We start from the raw sequence: 20904 nt of genomic DNA on the forward strand, positions 1-20904 counted from the left end.
GTTTTTCTGTTATAAGCTCTTTCCTTGTTTTACTCCTGGTGAGTGTCTCTTTCACTCTCACATTGTATAAACCGTTACTCGTTACTTTTTTTACTCGTTGCTGGTTGCGCTAGTGCTGTGTTTATCTTCTTTTTTTTAGGTGTTCTGTGAGTTTTTAGTTGTTTTTGTTAAATCTTATCAGAAAATATAGAAAACAAATCGTACAAAAATATATGTATTTCCACCAACAACAACTTGAATGAATAGCTGAGAGTGTGTGCGTGTGTGAGTTTAGTATTGTTTTGATTCTTATCGCCTAGAGATAAGAGAACATATATAGAGTAAAAATGTGTGTTTTTTATCGGTGAGTTTGTTGTTGCTTGTGCCCAGAATATATTTCTTGTTCTATTCAGTAGTGCTTTTTTCCGGTATCTCGTAGGGAAAAACCAAATGCTCAATTCAGTCGTTTCTATTAATGCGCGTACGTCTGAACGTTAAACTCGCTGTCATAAAATAATCGCTACCAAACGTATCTACTACGTATTCACGACGTTGTTGCGCTTTATCAACAAACGTATTAACGGTACGGGGTTTGTTTTGTTTCCTGCTACAATATCGTTCGGTCGTGAAAGTCCTGTTGCAAAAGTGTATTTCAGAAAACGAGTAAAAACGTTGCTCGTTAAAACTTTGAGAGCAGTTCTGAAGACAGAGCGCAATTGTGTGTGTGTGTGTTTTAGTAGAGAACAGAAAAGGGGTGGTAAATACCCATAACCGCCCTAATTTTGGTGTACATGTGTAGGAATATGTGTCTATCGCAATCACCACTATATGTTTGTTGTACGAGTAAAGTATTTGGATAGATAGATAGATACTTAGATAGATTTTACAGACGCGTTTCCGTTTTCCGTTGCTGCATTGTCATTCGTTTACGAATACTCGCCTAGTGTTAACGTTGGCTTTTTTCTTCGTTTTGTGTACGTAGTGTCAGCAGCCAAGGCAGCAGCATCAGTAGACAACCAAACAAAACGGTCGTATAACCTCATTACAAATCAATCCCCATCAGTTGATTATATACCATCAGCCAGGTTTTAACACCAACAAAAAATACACTGCAAAAAACCCAACCAAAGCAAAACAAAACAGAAAAATTAAAATAAATCCCTTAGAGTCGTTTGTTGTCTCACCAACTAAATCTACTACCACTACAACTAACTAGATTGTTTGTTGTACATTTATTTTAGCCCAGTCTAATTACCCGCTGGATTAAATTATTAAAACACTTAAGCCGTCGCGGATTTTGAATCAAAACAAATGGAAACAAAAAATAAAACATCAACCAACCAACTACAATAAAAAATAATAATACAACAAAAAAAAATATAACGAAACAAAAAGTGAAAGTGTTAAAAAAATGTTGTAAAAAATGAAATGAAATCAAAACAAAATCAAATCAGATATACAACTATTATAAAATAAAAATCATAATAAATCCAATATAATCCCTATAAATACTACACATTTTAAAGCTTTTAATACAAATGCAAAAGCTTTTTCAATTAATAACTTAAACTAAACACTTGGCCGCCACTAATTGTGGCTAAAACTATTTTTACTCTTTGACTCTTGGGGTTATCAATCTTAAATATCTTTAAGATATCCGTGTTCAAAAATTCTAAATTATTCGCCCGGCCCCATTTAACTAAATGATTTAATGCTAAAGTGCGTGACCGTCGGCTAGTGACAAAAATCGAAATCAATTTTCTTAGCAAAACAATTAATAGAAACACCAACAACAACAACAACAACGTTCGAAAATATCTAACAAAACATAACAGAAAAAAAGTAATAAATTTCATTAAACCATTAATTAAAGTGTATGCACGCTAAGCATTTGTCTGCTTAATTTCTTAAAGTGTAAAATAAATCTTTCGAAAAGTCATATAAAGTGGATTAAACTTTAACATCTATCAGCGTGTTTAAAATAAAACGCAAGGTGAGCCAAAATGTTAAATAATAATCTTAATCATTCATTTTAAATAGAATTAGAGCGGGTAACTTATCAAAATTTTAAACATAGTTGAGGCATAATCAATGTTTAAATATTTTATTTTCATACAAAAAAATATATTTAAACATTAAGTTTAAAATTTTGTTTAGTTACCAGGCCTTAGAATTAGATATTTACATAAAATTTAAATAATTTGATTCCTTTTCCTCATGATATTTATTAATGTAAATAATTTATTTTAAAATCTTGTCAGTTTACTGTTAAATTTTTGCGATAACAAATCAATAATAGTCTTTTAATTTGATAATAAATTATGAATGAAATTAACTATACAATACTAGGTCGGATAAAGGCCAATATGAACATGAATTAATTGTAAATTAAATGTCTTTAAGAAGAAAAAAATACTTAAAATTTTTTGCCGTCGGTTAGTTAGAGATCGATGTGAATACAAAGTTATTTATATATCGTACAAAATATGTAGCATTAAAGAGGCTAAAATTAACATAATATACAGAAACAGCCAATGTTGGCTACCGTTATCGATAAGCTAACGTTACCCGTTAAATACACTTTCAACTGAACTACCGTTAATGCTAAGCTACCGTTATACAGTTACCGAAAAAACTATAATTACCGTTACCCCTAAAATGGCGGTAGCATGCCTTGGAAATAACATAAAACAAATATTTGGTATATATGTATATGGTTACAGTAAACAAGTATATGTTTGTTACAACCATTTTTATAATGAATCATTATATCATAATATATTGTTCTCAGATTATGATATCCATAAGCCGAGAGCAACATAATATGGTAAGTTCATTATCATAAAAACGTTTGTCACAAACATATACTTGTTTACTGTAACCATATATATGGTTGATACAATCATGTGAATCGTAAATTACCCATATTATGGTTACCACAATCATGTAAATAGTTAATGTGACTATAATATTGTTAAAAAACTTGTAACAATGTATAAATGGTTACAGTAAACATGCACAACTATATTTGTTCTCTGCTTGTAGAGAGGCCTTTGAAATAGCTCATTTGATAGATAGGTATCAGATTTATAAAAGTACTATTGTACTTTTTTAATATTTTTTGACATCAAAGTACCGCCACGATATATTGAGTACTTTTTCTGTGTTACATTTTACATTTACATTTATTTAATTCGTATCAAGCCAAAATTGTCTGAGCTGAAGCTCGAGACGATACTGTATAACCATTTTGACGTAATCATGAAACTGGAAATTCCCGTTTATATGCTTACAATTGAGGGAAATCTTTAGAATATTTTGAGATATCTTTGTTAAAGAACCGTTTTTCTGTTCAATATCCTGTGTTAAAATAAAAAGTGTTTTTAGTAAAATTAAAATTTTTGAACAAGAATCTGTGTATCAAGTTTTAACAAATTTGGACCGGATGAAGTCCGATGCCTTGGCAATATTGTTTTTTCCTCCCTCCTGATAATTCTTTTCTTAAAAATCATTTTGAAACATCTTGACATTTTTTATCTCTTTAATTTAGCTGTTGTTAAGGGAGCTCTCTTAATATTTCAAGAGATAAGTAGAACACATTGTTTAATGTCCCATCCAGAGACTAAAATGATTCAGAAATATTATTTCTAATCGGACCAAGGCCATTTGATCAAGTTCGATATCTGTTAGTGCAAGTTGGTTCATGTGCTTTGCATGAACAATAAAAATCAACTTTGATTTGACTTACTTAATCCAACGATTGGATAATTTCCTTCAAACTATTGGTCAATTCACAAGGTCTCCTATCAAATCATATTGTCATAATGTCCTAATATTTTACGATGATTTGAAATGCAAAAAATGCCCTAAAATAATATTACTATGTATGGTATGTTTGTTGTGTTATCATTAAGCTGAGCCACCAAGTCGAGAAGTGTTAGGACATTATGACAATATGACTGATAGGATACCTTGTGAATTGACCATATGTATCTAATACTGAAGGATAATTGTCTCATCATTCATATGTTTGTCATGCATAGGTACTTTTGTACTTTCAGTCATAAAAAAGTACTATTTCGGCCTTTCCTCGATCTCGACCGAAAAACATATCGAACAAAAGTTAGTCGCGCGTAGTCAATTTAAATTACATTCTTTTAAATCGAAAACTTTCGCTTAACTGAGAAAGAGTTGAAAATAGAGAAACTTTTTACGTTTTTGCTCGACTTGTAAAGTAAATAAAACCTAAATCTGATTTCTTTCGTGGAAACAGCATTAATCGATATCGAAAAACAGATCGCTATAGCCCAAACTCTAAATTTTCCATGTGTGCTATAAAAAGATCTTAGTATATGAGATATAGGCAAAAGTGTATACAAAATCGAGCTAGTCGTGGACTTTACTAGCCATTTAGGAACCAATTTTGCTTATTTTCAATACTTTTCAATTTTTCCAATCTCGAGGCTTTCAAAGATAGTTCAGAACTAACGTATCGTAGGCATAATGTGCATTACAATATAGATGAACTTAGGATAGAATAATCCATAAAATGATAGTTATTTAGTTTATAAAGCTACAATATCTTCACTTTATTTAAGTATTTGCCTGAGTTGCTTGTTAAAACATACATAAGTTTGAAGTCATCAGAGTGTTAAACATTTTATAATTTATCAGCTGTGGCTGCACTGAGAAGCTTTTTGCATTAGTTAAGAAGTAGGGTTCCTAATTTCCCGGACTTTTTCCTTTCCCGGGATGAAATTAAAAAATCATTTCATTCCCCGGAATTCCCGGGAATTTTTTAATACTATATTAAACCAAAAACCAGTAATTTTTTTTCAAAAAAATTGTCCTATAATTTTTTCAACGCTATAAATGAATAACTATATATGAATGTGCAATGTTGGTCCAACATTTTTAAGGGTTTTTTTATTTAATAGTTTCATTTCATCGGTAGCTTTAAACGGTATAAAATCAATAAATTCTTTGTTTCATTAAAAAACTTGGGAATTTCGACTATATTAAACTGTAGTTAGTTTCGAAAGGGAAATTTTTCAAATCAGATTGTAGATAAACAAAATCCTTAATAATTATTTTAAGGACATAACATTTCAATTTAATTCATTCTTAATAACCGAATTTCAACGGCAATGCTTCTTTGCAAACTGACTATCTTTGCTAGAACCAAACAAATCTATGGATATAATAGTATAATTCAATTAGCAACAAATTTGGCCATCGCAACGAATCTGAATATAGTAACTTTAAGAAGAAAACATATAAAGAAATTCCCGAAAATTCCCGACAAACATTTCCCGAAAATTTCCAAGTTAAGAAGTGATAAAGACAGCTTTAGCAATTCTTCAAAATCGTTAAATCAATTCAAATAATATAATATAAAAAGTTACCTTTTTTATCGGAATTAAAAGAACGATAAAATAACTCTTTCTCTAGATTGAAAGCACAACTTCGAATCCACTGAAAATAGGGATGCCAAACGGGACTGGGTTTTACAAATCCCGGGATTCGGGATTTTAGAAATGTAAATCCCGGGATCCCGGGATTTTTCGGGACCCCGGGATTTTTCGGGATCCCGGGATTTTTCGGGATTTCGGGATTTTTCGGGACTTCGGGATTTTAGTTAAACGTCAAAAACATAAAATTCAACAATAAAAACTATTGATTTCATTAATATATTTAAGTAAAAATATAACAAATCAAAAACTAATGCATTAAATGCTCCATACAATTGTCCCCCGGAGTATTGTTTGAGCAGTCATAAATATCTTGATTATGCGGCAATCCTTATAAAATTTTGCACAAAATAAGTTGTAAGTACTCTGAAATTATACTGTAGAGTACTGCGGAAATCGGACTATATTTTCCCCTAGTCCCCTTCAGAAAATAACTTGAACATAAATTTCGTCAATGCAAGGTAGACATGCTGCTCCCTGATTCAAATGAAAAAATCTGGCTGCGTTTGGATTTAAAGCGAGATTAGTATTATAAATATGCTAAAATTTTGCTTTCTAAGTATTTTGGGTGCTTCAAAAATCTTCCTAAAATATCAAAAATCTCATAATATTTCGGGATTTGTTAATCCCGAAAAATCCCGGGATTCTTTTTCACAAATCCCGGGATTCGGGAAATCCCGATCCCGAAAAATCCCGGGATTTTCGGGATCGGGATTTCGGGATTGGCATCCCTAACTGAAAAGGAATGAAATAAGAAGAACTTCCAACCCAGTTCCAACTTTATTATCTTGCTTTAAAGTTCTCTATTTGCCAGTTCTTGCTATAACAACTTTCAATGTTTTCAAACTTAGTTGAGATTGATTAATCTATGATTTATGTAGTTCCACTTTTTAACCAAGTTTTTTTTATATTATTTTTTCAGCTTGATGTTTAATTTTTATTCTAACCAAATTTTCCACTAGCTAATAAATTTGTGTTATTATGTACTAGTAAAAAAAAGTTTTATTCTTTAAGATAAAAAAACATCTCTTTAAAAAAGCAAACTTGAAATAAAAAAATTATAAATTTTCTTAAATAATTTATGACAATTGTTTTAACACAATTATTTCGCAATTGACGTCATTTTATTTATTAATTGTAAGAGAAAAATATTTAAAAAAAAAATGATTAAAAAAATTGAACAGCGAGAACTTCTATTTGCATTTTTTCGCATTTATTCTGTTGCCAAAACAAACAACGACACTTAATAATAAACCGCACATTATAACCGAAGCAATAAAAATAATAATAAATAAAAACAAATATACATAAATACAAAAAATTGTATATTAAACAAAAAAAAAAGAACATAATTAATGATTTTTTGTAGCCAGCAAAAGTTTAAACCACAACATGTAGTATAACATTTATTTTTTACCAGACGCATGAATTGTATGAACCTTTTAATGTGAATGAAAAACAAAATATGTAGAAAATTTATAGGAAAAAAATTCAATATTTGCTCAATTTTCAATGTAGACAAAACCTTTATAATAAATTAAAATATTTCACAAGAAGAAAAAAAATATAATTAATAAATTGTAGAGTGTCAGCTAGCTACACGTTGTATTTAGCCTTTGTGTATTTTTTCGGTAAAAGTATTAAAAAATATACATTTATATTAAATTGTTTGATATTTTCAGAAGTGGAAATGAGTTTTAAATTGTGTCCAAAGATATTAGTTGAAACAATATAATAGAATCGAACCCTAAGCCGATTAGTCAAAACGAATTTTTGTTTTATATGAATATGTAGATATCAGAGCCAAAAAAGTACAATTTTTAATGAAACTTTGTTCAATTTTTAAATTTTATTTGCTCTTACTGATTTATGTACAACAATAAGTAACGAATTGTGACCGCTACAAAAAAAAACCATTGTAACTGGTTGAAATTTATTAATTTGTCGAAGAATTTCAAGGTATTGTTGAAACAATAATTAGCACCAGTTACGATAATATCTGAGACCTGTGACAGATTCTCTTAATATAATGTGTTAGAAATACAGCAGGTCCTCACCATACAGGATGCAGTTATGTGACCAGTTTTGTTTCACTTCCCTTTCCTCTAGGGTTCAAACTTATTTCAAAATACCCGATGTTTTCTTGAACCGATCTTTTGTGAAACAAGTTGTAACAAATCCACGTTTACCTCGCTAACAAAAACTTTCAAAAATAAATTAGTTTGATGTACATCATTTAGATCACTTCAAGACTAAATACAATTGCATTGTTCTCCTTCAGAAGTTATATTACACAACTTCCCAAAAACTCAATACAAAACTATTCACAGCTAAAAATTAAAAGTTAATCTTAACAAATTTCTTTGATATGGATTTATAGGAAATGTTTCATAACAAAAGTTATTGAATTGTCTTTATACAACTTCAGGTTCGATGAATATGAATCAAAGGATCGATAGTTCAATTTTCAAATTTAATATTTAGTACACAGAGAAAAAAGATTCAAGAAAGCAACCGAATTTGTTGACAATCGAATGATTCGTTTGAACACATAGAATTTTTCGGTTCTATCAACAGAAATTCAATTGATAAAGAAGAATTTCGGTTCAAGCAATCATATTTTTCTAAAAATGTTTAGCCACAACTGCAAAATTCAGTCACTAAGGTAGAATCATTCGATTGGCAACATGTTCGGTTGCTATCACGAATCTGTTTTCCCTGTGTATATCCAAATATTTAGTACTCCAAACGTATTGAATTCATTCCATTAAGAATTAATTCCTTATTGAATCTTCAATTCAAATCTTCTACAATAAGTTTCAATTAATTTTGTAAATGATTAAAAGCAAAACAAAACTGTATGAAAAAATTTTCTGCAATTCAAATCATTTACAATTGGGTTCAATTCAATTTGTATTCGTTTTGAATTAACAAAAATATCGTCGAATTTTTTAGTCTCTCAAATATATTTCGTTTATTTTCCATTCGATCAGTTTCCTTTATCGCTAAGTCCGGATGGGTTGAAAAATAATCTGGATAGCGATTATTGCCTTATTCTCAGTTGCCACAATTTTACTTCCTGTGTTGTCATATCTGCATTTAAAGTACAAAATTTGCATAGAAATAAACTTTCTATCAACAAACGTCAATAAATTTGATAAATTAATGTTAGATTTGCTATACAAAAAAACAATTGTAACATTTTTTCTGAATTTTCACTTTTTAAATTTTTTTTCATCAAGATGTTCTGCTACATCATTGTAAATATAGTCAATATCAATAAAGAACACTGTAATTTATAACTCATTAATGCGGAATTGGGTTCACAGGTTCAGGTATGACAGATAAAAAGAATCAATGTCAGTATAAATGCCCTAAATACTGTTCTGTATTAAATTATGTGAAATTAGAAAAACGGAATAGTCAGGCGTTATGCGTTAATGGGTTTAGATTCATTTCTGCGCAAGATATATATAAAGTGTTATACATAGTTAGAAAGCTTAAAGAATGTGCGTTTTAATGAACAAGAACATATTAAGTGTAAATATGAATAAAAAAAACTTCAGACAAATCAGTACTAAAATTTTAAAACAATCTAACAATTTTTGTTATGATCAGACATTTAAACCACTTTTTATATCATACTACAATTGCAAATGGTTCCTTTATATGCAAATATGACGAAAAATAGAACAAAACAAGTAAGAAAGTATGGTCGGTCAAGCCCGACCATATAATACCCTACACTAAGTAAAGGAGCAAAAAAAAATTTTCTTTTAAAATTTAAATAATTTATATTTTTGAGTGATTTTCGGAAGTGGGCCTTATATGGGGGCTATGACCAATTATGGACCGATCACCACGAAATAAGGTCGTGTGATTTATGTGTATATTAAAGTTAACTATGTTGAATTTTGTGTGTTTACCAACATTTTTAAGCGATTTATGCACGTTAAAGTGATTTTCGGAAGCGGGTCTATATGGGAGCTATGACTTATGGACCGATTTCAGCCAGTTTCAATAGGCTTGGTCCTTGAGCCGAAAAAATAACATGTATCAAATTTCATCGAAATATCTTCAAAATTGCGACCTGTACTCTGCGCACAAGGTTTACTCAGAAAGTGATTCTAAGTCGATCGGTATACTTGGTGGGTGTTAGACTAATATTTTTGGGCGTTACAAACATCTGCACAAACGCATAATACCCTCCCCACTATGGTGGTGTAGGGTATAAATAGAAAGTATTAAAGTAAATTTTCATTTCTCGATATTTAGATAAAAATACAAATATAGCCACTGTATTTCTAAATATCAAACCATTCTCATTTAATTTCTAATATTTTAAATCACATAATTTGTTTACAAAAATTTTCTTTACCCGCTTTTTAATTCATCATTTAATAAAACATTCATTCCCTTCTCCTATTCAAATGAGCAAATGTAGTACATTGACTTTTAGATAAAAGAAATACAAGCAACACTAAACTTTTTAATCCTCTGAGAGATTAAGTAGGGATCAAAAGAATTATTTTTTTAATTTTACAAGAATTTATATTATTATTTTTATTATATACAATTTTTTCATTTGATTGTACAGGCAGCAGAAACAGCAGCAGCAAATAATTACGTCTACTTACTGCTGCTAGTCAGTGTAATAAAAATGTATATGATGATTGTCAGTCAGTCAGCTCTCCTTTCTCCTCCTACAGTTTTCACAATTATTATTTTGTTTTATTTCTCTAATGAGTGAAAATGAAAGTTTTTTTGCTCTGACTGGCTGTTGTTTTCTGTGAGTGTAAAGTGCATATTTATCTAAATATTTGCATTTGAACATTAGGAAGATGACTGACTGTTGCAATAAAATTGTCTGTGGCAAATGTTGTTGGTTGTTGGCTGGTGGCACACGATAATTAGATGCAAATAACCAAACATTTAAAACACAGCCACTCACCGATACTGAAATATAAAATAAAAATTATTCGAAAATAAATAAATATTTGTATTTTCAGTTCAGTTCAATTTCGCTGTCGTATAATGTGTGAGTGTGTATTCAAGTTTATATAGTTTTTTTTCCAGTTTTATTGAATTTTTTTATTTGTTTTATTGTGTTTGTTGTTGCTGTGTTATTTTTATTATTATTTATTTAAGATTTTTATCATTTGGTTGGTTTTTCGACCTAGTATACTATAATTTTACGTGCAATATGTTTTGTACTCGTTTCTATTTGTTTAATTTCTGGTATTTATTGCGGCTGTCAATGTTTCGTTTTTGATAGTTTTGCAAAAACAGAATAAACTCAATATGAGTTTTCTACGTGCCATTAAAAGTATAGATAGATAATTGTATAAATTGGATTAATTATAATAATAAAGTATTAGGTGGTTTTAAAATAAATCATTTGGACAGTTGGAAATTATTTTGGGATTGACATTTTTCAGAGTTGTACTCTATCATTTCACAATAGCTGTTTTCTAGTAATTGTCGGATTGGTGGGTTTTGTAGGATACGGTTCCAGTATTTAAAATTTTAAGTAAGGGAAGGTTTTAGTGAAATAACGATATTCTTAAAGTGACAACTTCAAAACATCATAAATATGTTCTTTAGAAACTAATTTTCAAATTTAGGTTTACCTTTGAAACACAAAAATATGTATTTGTAAAAATCGTTTGGAAAATGGCTTAGTTATGGTAATTGGAAGTCTAAAAATTCGAAAAACATGTTGATTTTTATTCTCTAACGTGTTTTGGAAAGTTACTTCAGTATGTATTTTTCACTGCCTCACGATCAACTAGAGCGTGAAGAAAATTAAAATTAAATAGTGTAATTGATTGAATTGACACACTGATGTCACCTTAACACATAAACAACACTTTTAGCTTCAAATGTTTTGCAACCAAAAGTTCGAAATAATTAATTCTCAATTCAATTTGGAAAATCAAATTCAAGGCATAAACTTAATTATTCCATTAAAACATTAATTACGTATAATTCAAATTCTTAATTTATTTCTTTGAGAATTCATTCTGTACAGTGTTAATTCCTTATAGAATCGTTAATTTGTTTTTAATTAAATCCATTACAAACTAGAATTGAATGATTTAATTTTTGTTGAACTAAAAAGGCTCTAAAAACTTGTTTTCAATTCAATTTGTAAATGATTAAAAGAAAAACAAGTAAGAGGAGCTATATCTTATATACCCTTCAACAAATTATACTTCAAAATAAAAATTTTAAATATTTTTTGGTAAAAAAATTTTTTTTTCCAAAGTTGTTTTTCATTTTTTGGAAAAAAAATTTCGATTGTTTTTTTAGATTTTAAATTTTTTTTTTAAATTTAAAATTTTTTTTTGTTTTTTCGATTTTATTTTTAATATTTAGCGAAAAAAACTTTTGGTGAAAAAAAAATTCTGGTTAAAAAATTTTTTTTTTCCGATTTTAACCCATTATAGGTCTAACTTAGTTTTTTTTCCGATTTTAACCCATTATAGGTCCAACTTAGTATGGTCTTATATACGACATTGCAAAGGTCTTGGAATTATCTATCATTAGATATCCATATTGTCTATATTACTGACTTAGTAATCCAGATATTGATAAAAAAAATATGGCAAAAATCGAGGTTGTCCCGGTCTTTTCCTTATATCTCAGCTATTTGTCGGCCGATTTTCTCGATTTGAAATAGGAACCGATCCGGAAGAATTCCGGAAATATTTATAAATTAAATCCATTATGAATTTATTCAACAATGAATAAGTTCTATAACGATTTTTTTTGTTGAATGGTTTTAAGAAATGCATTCATTGGAGACTTTTTTATTCTGAATTAAGATTTTAGTCATTTGAGTTAATTAATTTGATGAAATCAAATTTTAGGATATTAAAACTTTTTTCTACAAGTGAAAAAGGTAAGGTTTACAACTCAAAATCACCTCAGCTTTATAAAATAAAATGTTTTGTGCGATTATATTCATCCAATCTGAAGTATAGGCTCTTCCTAACGCCTATTATCTGACATGATCTGTGCTATATATATATTTAATAAAATATATTTCCGATCACATCCAACGCAATGTTCCTTTCGAAAGAAACATTGCTTCTGAAAACTAGTTTTCGATATTCGAAGATAAAATTTTCATTGAAATATGGTTTAATTTATTTCAAAATAAAGTAGTTACATTACTTCTTTAAGAAAACACTGAATATCTTCAGTATTTCCTTTCGTACTGCTATAAATGCTCGCAATAGTAGAGTTCTTAAATAAAATTATTTAAAAAAAAAACCAAGAGAGAGCTATAAAAATTCACAGAAATGTAAATATTTTGCTTTAAACTGAACAGAAACAGATAAAGAAATAAGTAGTAACCGTGTTAGTTGTATAGCCTATGAATAGAACAGTTACTCGCAAGTATGGAACAAAAAAAAAAAAAAACATTTTATGACTCTTGCCAATGTTATCTGGCTGACTATCCGTCCGTCGGTTATCTTTTGTATACGACGCGGTTATAAAAATAAACAGAATTTTTGTTTAAAATTTAGACGGAATTTTTTAAAGAAACTCAAATACTTGGTATCTGTATGTAGCTTTTTGTTTGGTATCCAAATATTTGTAATGTTAAGAAAAGTAAACAGAAAAAAATAAAAACAATACAAAATTTTGGAGACTTGGTGTTAAATCTTACATTTTTCGTGAGTGTTGGAGGTTAATCTTAATGTTATAATATACTCGTACCTTTTTACAAAAAAAAAGAAAATAAATATTTAAAAGAAAAATTTTATTAATAAAGATGTTTTGTGTGCTTTAATTTTTAGGCTGGAAAACAAAGCTCTTTTTGAGCAGAGCTTCAACTTTGCAAATCCCCAAGTGTACGATACCGGCTTCACGACGACGACTACATTCCTGCAACACTTTAAGGACGTCGTCACGACGAAGTTCTCCGGCAGAGACCATCATCTGCCGCCACTACATCCCCATCAACAACACACCACGTTGCACGCCCACCATCAGCCACACCAGGCTGTGGCTCAAGGCTTTTCAACCATTTTTCCCACATATCTAGGCATGGATCGCGCCAGTGGCGGCAACGCTGCTGGCGGCGGTCTGGGTAATCCCGGCGGTGGTGGTGCCTTAAATGGTCTCGAAGCCATGTCAGCCGAATCGACTGGTTTATGCTTGCAAGACTTGGTCAGTGCTGGCACCGCTGCTGGTGCCGGTTCGGCGGGCTCGGCCGAGAGTGCAACCAGCACCAGTACTGCTCTCAGTAGCGGCAGTACGGGTAGTTCAACTGTAAATAGTAATACGTCGGTGGGTGGTGGCAGTGATCACATGCACAATCATCACAGTCTGCACGATTCTAGTTCATCGGTCAGCATTTCACCCGCCATATCGAGCCTAATGCCAATCGGTAGTTTAAGTCATTTACATCATGGCACTGGTCAGGATCTGGTGTCCGGTTACAGTCAACATCCACATCATTCAGTAGCACCCCCGCATACACCAAAACATGAACCACTGGAGAAACTCAGAAGTAAGTAGTGAATATTTTTAATATTTGAATTTAGATTAAGATAATATTTTTTAATATTAAAAGAAACATAAAATTTAGAAATTAAATTAAAATTTATACAATAACATTCTTGAAGTTCAGACACAAACTTTAAAAGAAAAGTGTTCCATTTCAATGTAATTATTCGACATATGTCTTTAGTCCAATTTGGTCCTTGAATTTTGAGATTGAGTTACAAACTTTTTGAACTATATACACATTTTGAGATAGACGACGCTGATATTATTATTAACTACATAAAGGCTATAACAGTAGAGAACAGAACAGTCGGCAGAATCAAATCAATTGAATGTCATTAGAAATCTCCAAATAAATTTTTATGAATTCAAGAAGAACTGAGATAACAGGCCGGATAAAATTGGGTCATTTCGGATATCATGGGAATATAGGGAAGTTGCAGAGGCTATCAAAAATGCCTAATCTCATAAAGCTATTGCACCAGAGTTGCACCGGGAGTTAAGTTTATGGCGAAGTTCATAAACTTTACAGACCGAAGTATTTTCTATTTCCTTCAACGAAGACAGTCAAGAATCTTCTCTTGCACCACTTTATCATTAACCGCCACAAACACTGAAGTTTCACAAGAGTTGAATCTACAATAAACCTGTGAAAGAACGGTCCTTTTGTTACTGGACCATGCGAAAGCTTTCAATAAGTTCTCTCTATCGAACAACCCGAAATTATGAACTTGAACTTTTTGAGTGACCGTCAGTCGTTCGTCGAGTCTAGAAAAACCCGCACGAAAGCTGCCGAATTTAAAAAGGAGTCAGTCAGGAACTCTATTTTTTCATTTACACCTCCCTCAACTACCTGAACTTCGATATGTTATGGATGTGATTTCGTACGCCGATGATCCAACTATAAATACTCCGAAGATTTTGGGTGTAACGTTCGACAGCTTTTTTAATGCCTCCACAGCTTAGATAAATACCGCCAACATAATTGACAACGCCATGTAAGAGACAATCTGCCTACTCTTCGTGTCCTTCCTTGTGGGTTTCAGTCTATGGCGATTTTGACTATTTGATCTGAAGGACTGCGAAGCGTTTCACAAATCCAACGCCATAAGAGGAGTAGCAGAGACTAAAGCACTTCATCTTTAAATTTATTTAAATTTAAATATTTAATATCATGATTTTTCACATACTTTCAACAAGTGCTGTTATTCAACCGATAAACAATTTATTTAAGCTTTTTTTCTGCTAGTCAAAAATTGTTGTCAAAAGTGACAACAAATAAAATTGGAAAATATGTCATCAACAGCTGTCACAATTTCCCATGAATACGTAATACACTCAACAACAATAGAAGAGAGCAAAAGAAAAACAAACAAATCATTTACGGTGGCATCGATATTGCCAAAACTAACAAACATTAGATGGTTTTTGCTTATCAAAGAACTGAAACTGAAATGAACATGAAAATTCATATTCATAAACAACAACAAAAAATCATGCCACTTTTACAGCAATTATTTGCGCCACACTTGTTCGAAATAAATATAAAAATATTCGTTTCGAATTTTTTTTCTTTTGTCTACAAAACATAAAAGATGCTAGCTGATCTGCTTCTGCAGTGTTTGCTGTTGTTGTTGCTGCTATTATTGTGATAACATTTTTCACGCATCATGTTCTGGAATACACAACAAAAACTCCCCGGAATTCCGACCTAATCATTGTGTAATCATTAGTTAAATTATACAAATTTTTAATGTTCGATAAACTAAACGAAACAAGAAACTGGGAGAAATGTTACGGCTAATTGAACACCCCTCTCTCATGACGATGAAGCAACTTGAAATATACAATAAACTCTCGCATCATACTTTCACTTATTCTATGCAAGAGTTATCATGAGTATTTGTATGTTTGAATGGAAGTGAGTGTGTGAAATGTTCCCAGCAGTTTTACAAGTAGTTGCTGACTCCAATGTGCTCTTTGTAGTTCAGAGAAGTCAATTGTTTACCTTATACATCCCAGATAATCTAGAGTGAAATCAATTGTCACTTAAGTGTCTCTAAGTAATCTAGAGTGTAGTCACTTACATACAAACTGATTTAATACAAATCATGTTGATATAATTATCATAAGATTTATTTTATATATGTTTAAGTATACCTAAATCTCATGTAATCTAGCGTGAAATCAATTGTCACTTTAGTGTCTTTAAGTAATCAAGAGTGTAATCAGTAAAAGGTTTATTTTGTACTGCACTTTAGATAGTAAATATTGGAGAGTAGACAAAGGAAGATTTGTTTACAAACAATACGTTATTGGACTGTCTAGGAGATGTATTTTTAACTGACTATTTGAGGTCAATTAGCTTAAAAGTAACTAGTTATGTAGCTAAAGTTAGGCATCTAGTAAGGTTGACTACTTCGGACAGTCTATTTGTAACCTATATAGCGTCAATTGTCTCACTGCTTTGGGCAAGCACATGTTCAAATAACTAGTCACGTAGCTATTTATGTAACTAGTGTACACCCCAAATGATAGGCAAATTCACTAGTTTGGTACAGTCACCCAGAACTGCTGGGATGTTAGTGTTGCCTTTATGTCTGTTAAAATAAGCGGCTTTTGTATAATTTCGCTGTTTGACACTTCAATTATGTTGGGCCCACATTTGTTGTTGTAGTACTCGTTCACTTGATATTCGGTAAGGGAGTTTTTGTTTTTCTATTTTGATTTTTAGCCATAAGGAAATTTGATATGCTCTTGACTCATAAAATTATCAAGTGCATGTCGTTTTTATTACAGTTTTATTTTGTTGTTGGTTAAATTTTGTTTTTGAAGTTTTGTTCTATTTGAGTATGTGTGTTTGGCATTTCTTTTTTTACAAATTGTTTTGGGAATTGAACTGACATTTGAGAGCAACAGAGGTCAGCCGAAGAAGTGTGCGAGTGTTCACATCAAAAAATAAAGAGGAAAAGGAAACACTTTAACCCCACTTGTTGTTATACAATAAATAAATATTAGAATTAATAAAGTGACAAGTGATTTGAATAATTACATAAAATATAACATATTTTCATTAGATATAATAATAATCAAAACATATTTCTTTTATTTAGTAAAACTTTTTTTTGACTGTTTAGCACAAACTTTTTAAACTAAATTTTAATGAATCAGAAAATCATTTAACTAAACCCTGTATCACATGTTTTTCCTTTGCAATTTAAATTCTCCTTGTTAATCTTTTAATATTTCCTTTGAAGTTAAATAAAAAGAATCGTGTTAATGTTGTTTTATATATTCAAATAGTGTCGGTTTTAATCCTAACAAAATTAAATTGTATATTTAAAAATAATTCCTAATAGCCATCATTCTATTCATCAAATTAACAATAATATATTTAAAATGTTGTGTATTTTCGAAAAATAGAAAGAAGAAAAAAAAACACACCCACATCTCTATTACGTATACTAAATAATGTTGACTAATTATCGCCTATTTTGTAGATTTTCTAGAGTGACAAAAAATTATGTTTGTCACCATATTCATTTTATTTTATATTTCTATTTTATATCATCATTTCTCCCAGCATGTTCACACATTTCAACTTGTCATCTACAATTTGTAGCATGATTTCTTTTGTTTCCACCAGCGATCTTGAGAATTTTTATACTCGCTTCATGCCTACTTTGCCTGTGATCGGTGTAGATTCTTAAGATGATTCTTTGCGTTTTTAGTAATTTGGAGTGTAAATTATTGAGTCATTAATTTGCTGTTAATTTGTTTTATGTCACAAATGCACAACGAAAATGTTTGTCAAAAAACTGTTTTCAGTTGGGGTGTAAAAATTATTTGATTTTTTTTTGGTAAATTTAATTTAGGAAGGGAATTCCCTTGTATCTTTTTAATTTAGATTAAAACTTAAAATTGAAATATTACAAAGACTTTAGCAATAAATTTCGAAGATTTTAATCAATTAAATAATTTCAATCTAACAATAGGTTAACTTTGCCGATTTAACCATTTGAATTTCATTATTAACAGTCAAATGTACTAGGAAATTTTCCATTTAGTTTTTTTTATCACATTACACGTACCTGAGTGGGTCTCCACTATCTCTAGTTCCAATGCTTTATATAAAGGGGACTTGTCATTATATTGCCATTGGCATGGTAATCAGATTTAGATCAGTTTTCGAAACTCATTGTCGATGGGTCCAAACTCAATAAAGTTTATTTTTTTTATGAAAAGATTTAAGAGATCAGGATAAGCTTATTAAGTAATGAATTATGTTCGGAAATTATTTGGTACAAATTTGTGTAGATATTTGTACAAATTAAACATTTATGACCGATAAAGTCCTATTTCGAGAGGACATTTGTATAGGGGCTAGGTGAAATAATAGACCGATTTCAGCCAGTTTCAAAGGGCTTTGTCCTTGGACTGACAGAAATGCATGCGCCAAATGTTACATAAACAAACAGCCAGACATCCATCCATTCAGACGGGCATCGCTTAATCGACTCAAAAAGTAATTTTAGAAGGGACATGAATCGTACGATTTGCTTGGAGTCAATTTATATTTTACATTCGATTTACTTTTTAAAAAGTTTTTTAGCAATGTTAGTTTGTATATTAGTTTACGTCGAAAGTTGTAACTCAATTTGAAACCAGTTCCCGTAACCCGAACATTCTGAAATTCGGCATATGCAATTTTATATTCGAAATTCAATTCGAATTTATGTTCGAAAAATGGTTAAAGCTGTTAAAACAATCTCTAAATCATGAGGATTCTTATAAAAATAATTTCAGTTTTATTTGAGGCCAAAATTATACATTTTCCATTTTCGAAATTAAAAATTTTTAAATTTTAAAAATTGTAATGAATTTTAAAGTATTTTAATGTAGTTTCAGAATATAGGCTTTTTAAGATATGTTTTAAAATTCGAATTTTATTTCGAAATATTCAAAGTGCTCTATAAGGAAGAAAATAAATTAATATTAAAAACAAATTTAAATAAAACTTTTATTTAAATGCTCTAGAAAGAATAAAATAATGACTTTTTAAACCCAATAAATTTCAAGGAATTCTATCTATATCTTCTTTAAATTTTTAACAAACTTTGCTAAAAAAAATTTCATCATCAATCAATTTATATGATTTGTATTTGAATAAATTGAGTTATACTAAATTTTTTTTTCGTTTGCTTTGATATTTGTCTATAATCTCTAGGGATTTTGTATATAATCCATTTAAGATATTAAAATATTTAAAAAATTCAAATGCTATGATTTGTAGACACATTTCATTTAATATCTCGTGCTCTACATACATATATACAGACTCAAACACACACACTCGCATCTACCATAAAGTATTTAATCTTAAATTATAATCTTTTAATCATAATTTGTATATAAATATTATTAAAATCATAAAATTATGACACATTTTTAAATAAAGTTAAAAATTTCTCAAATAAAACAAGAAAAAAAAAGACACTTTATAAAAAAATTCTTTCAAATAACACAATGAAATAAAAATATGATAAAAAAAAAACTGAAATTATCAATTATGGAAATGAAAATGCTGCATGAAACAAAGAAACAAAACATGTGTTGTAGGATAATGGCTGGAAGTGGTGACTTAAGCCCCCCAAGCCCCATACAGCTGTTGACAACATAATTCACTGCCACAAAATAATATTCCAACAATAATAAATATTGTATGTAGATATTTTTTTATAGAATTTTGAGTGTGTGTACTTATTTTTTTTTTAAATTTAAATTTGAAACAAACGCATAACAAAAAAACTTAAAAAGAGTTTATTGTGTTTTCCTGTTCACTTTTATGTTGCTGCTCTGTGGCATTAAAACCAGCGACACAACAAACGCATCACTCAAAAGGATTAAAAAAGTATTTAAAACATGTCCAACTTGTACTAAAAATAAAAACTATCAAATGAACTTGAAATAAATTCTGTTTAATAAAACTGGGGAATATATTAATACAAATCAAAAAAAAAAAAAAAATAATAACGCACGTATAAATGCTATTAAAATTTATCAGAAAAAAAATATTATTAAATACGATACATAAATGCATTTTTTATAAAAGAAAACTACCCCAATACCTTTTTTAAACATTTTAAATAAACCAATAATTGAAATCCCAAATGCACACATGTTGAACACGTTGCAAAACCATTATTTTAACACCAAAAATACAGCACAATGTCCGTTAGTCTGTTGAACTCCTAGTAGCAGAAGTTGTTGCAACATTTAAAACATTGGTAGCAACAAATAACAACATAAGCAATGACATTAAAATATCACCAAATGCTGTTGTAGGGTTGTAAATATAAAACAAAAAAATATTCATAGAAATTTGCACTCATAAGAAGAAAGTTAGTTATATTGATGCTAAGAGAATACATCAGGATTTTATAATAAATCCTGAAGAATTTCCGTATTATCATATTTCAGCAGTATTGATATTTTATGTATGTATTTGACTTGCTGTGACATGATTAAGTGTATTGTATGGATTGAAAAGTGTCTGGCTTTACCACGAAAACCACATCATTCCACATATCCTTGTGGGTCAGTAATAGCATTTCCAATGAAGCTCCAACATTTCGATGAGATTCGTTTTGGATATGGTTTCCGATTTTTAACTAATTGTTTTTGTTACAATAAAAAACAAGTAAGAATGTATGGTCGGTCAAGCCCGACCATATAATACCCTACACTAAGTAAAAGAGCAAAAAAAGATTTTCTTTTAAAATTTAAATAATTTATATTTTTGAGTGATTTTCGGAAGTGGGCCTTATATGGGGGCAATGACCAATTATGGACCGATCACCATGAAATTAGGTCGTGTGATTTATGTGTATATTAAAGTTAACTATGTTGAATTTTGTGTGTTTACCAACATTTT

General features: G+C 29.9%; 1 protein-coding gene across 1 annotated transcript in view; it reads left to right on the forward strand.

Annotated features, from left to right (window-relative positions):
- Positions 1–424: 424 nt before the first annotated feature.
- The window catches only part of Ptx1 (pituitary homeobox homolog Ptx1), a 56720-nt gene continuing 36240 nt past the window's right edge, over positions 425–20904 (forward strand). The window contains exons 1-2 of the mRNA XM_065515091.1: positions 425–1972; positions 13259–13974. Of these exons, the coding sequence (XP_065371163.1) occupies positions 13509–13974 (466 nt within the window). The 5' untranslated portion in view covers positions 425–1972; positions 13259–13508. The remainder of the gene's footprint in view (positions 1973–13258; positions 13975–20904) is intronic.

The sequence above is a fragment of the Calliphora vicina genome, chromosome 1 (assembly GCF_958450345.1).
Source record: "Calliphora vicina chromosome 1, idCalVici1.1, whole genome shotgun sequence".
Lineage (NCBI taxonomy): Eukaryota > Metazoa > Arthropoda > Insecta > Diptera > Calliphoridae > Calliphora > Calliphora vicina.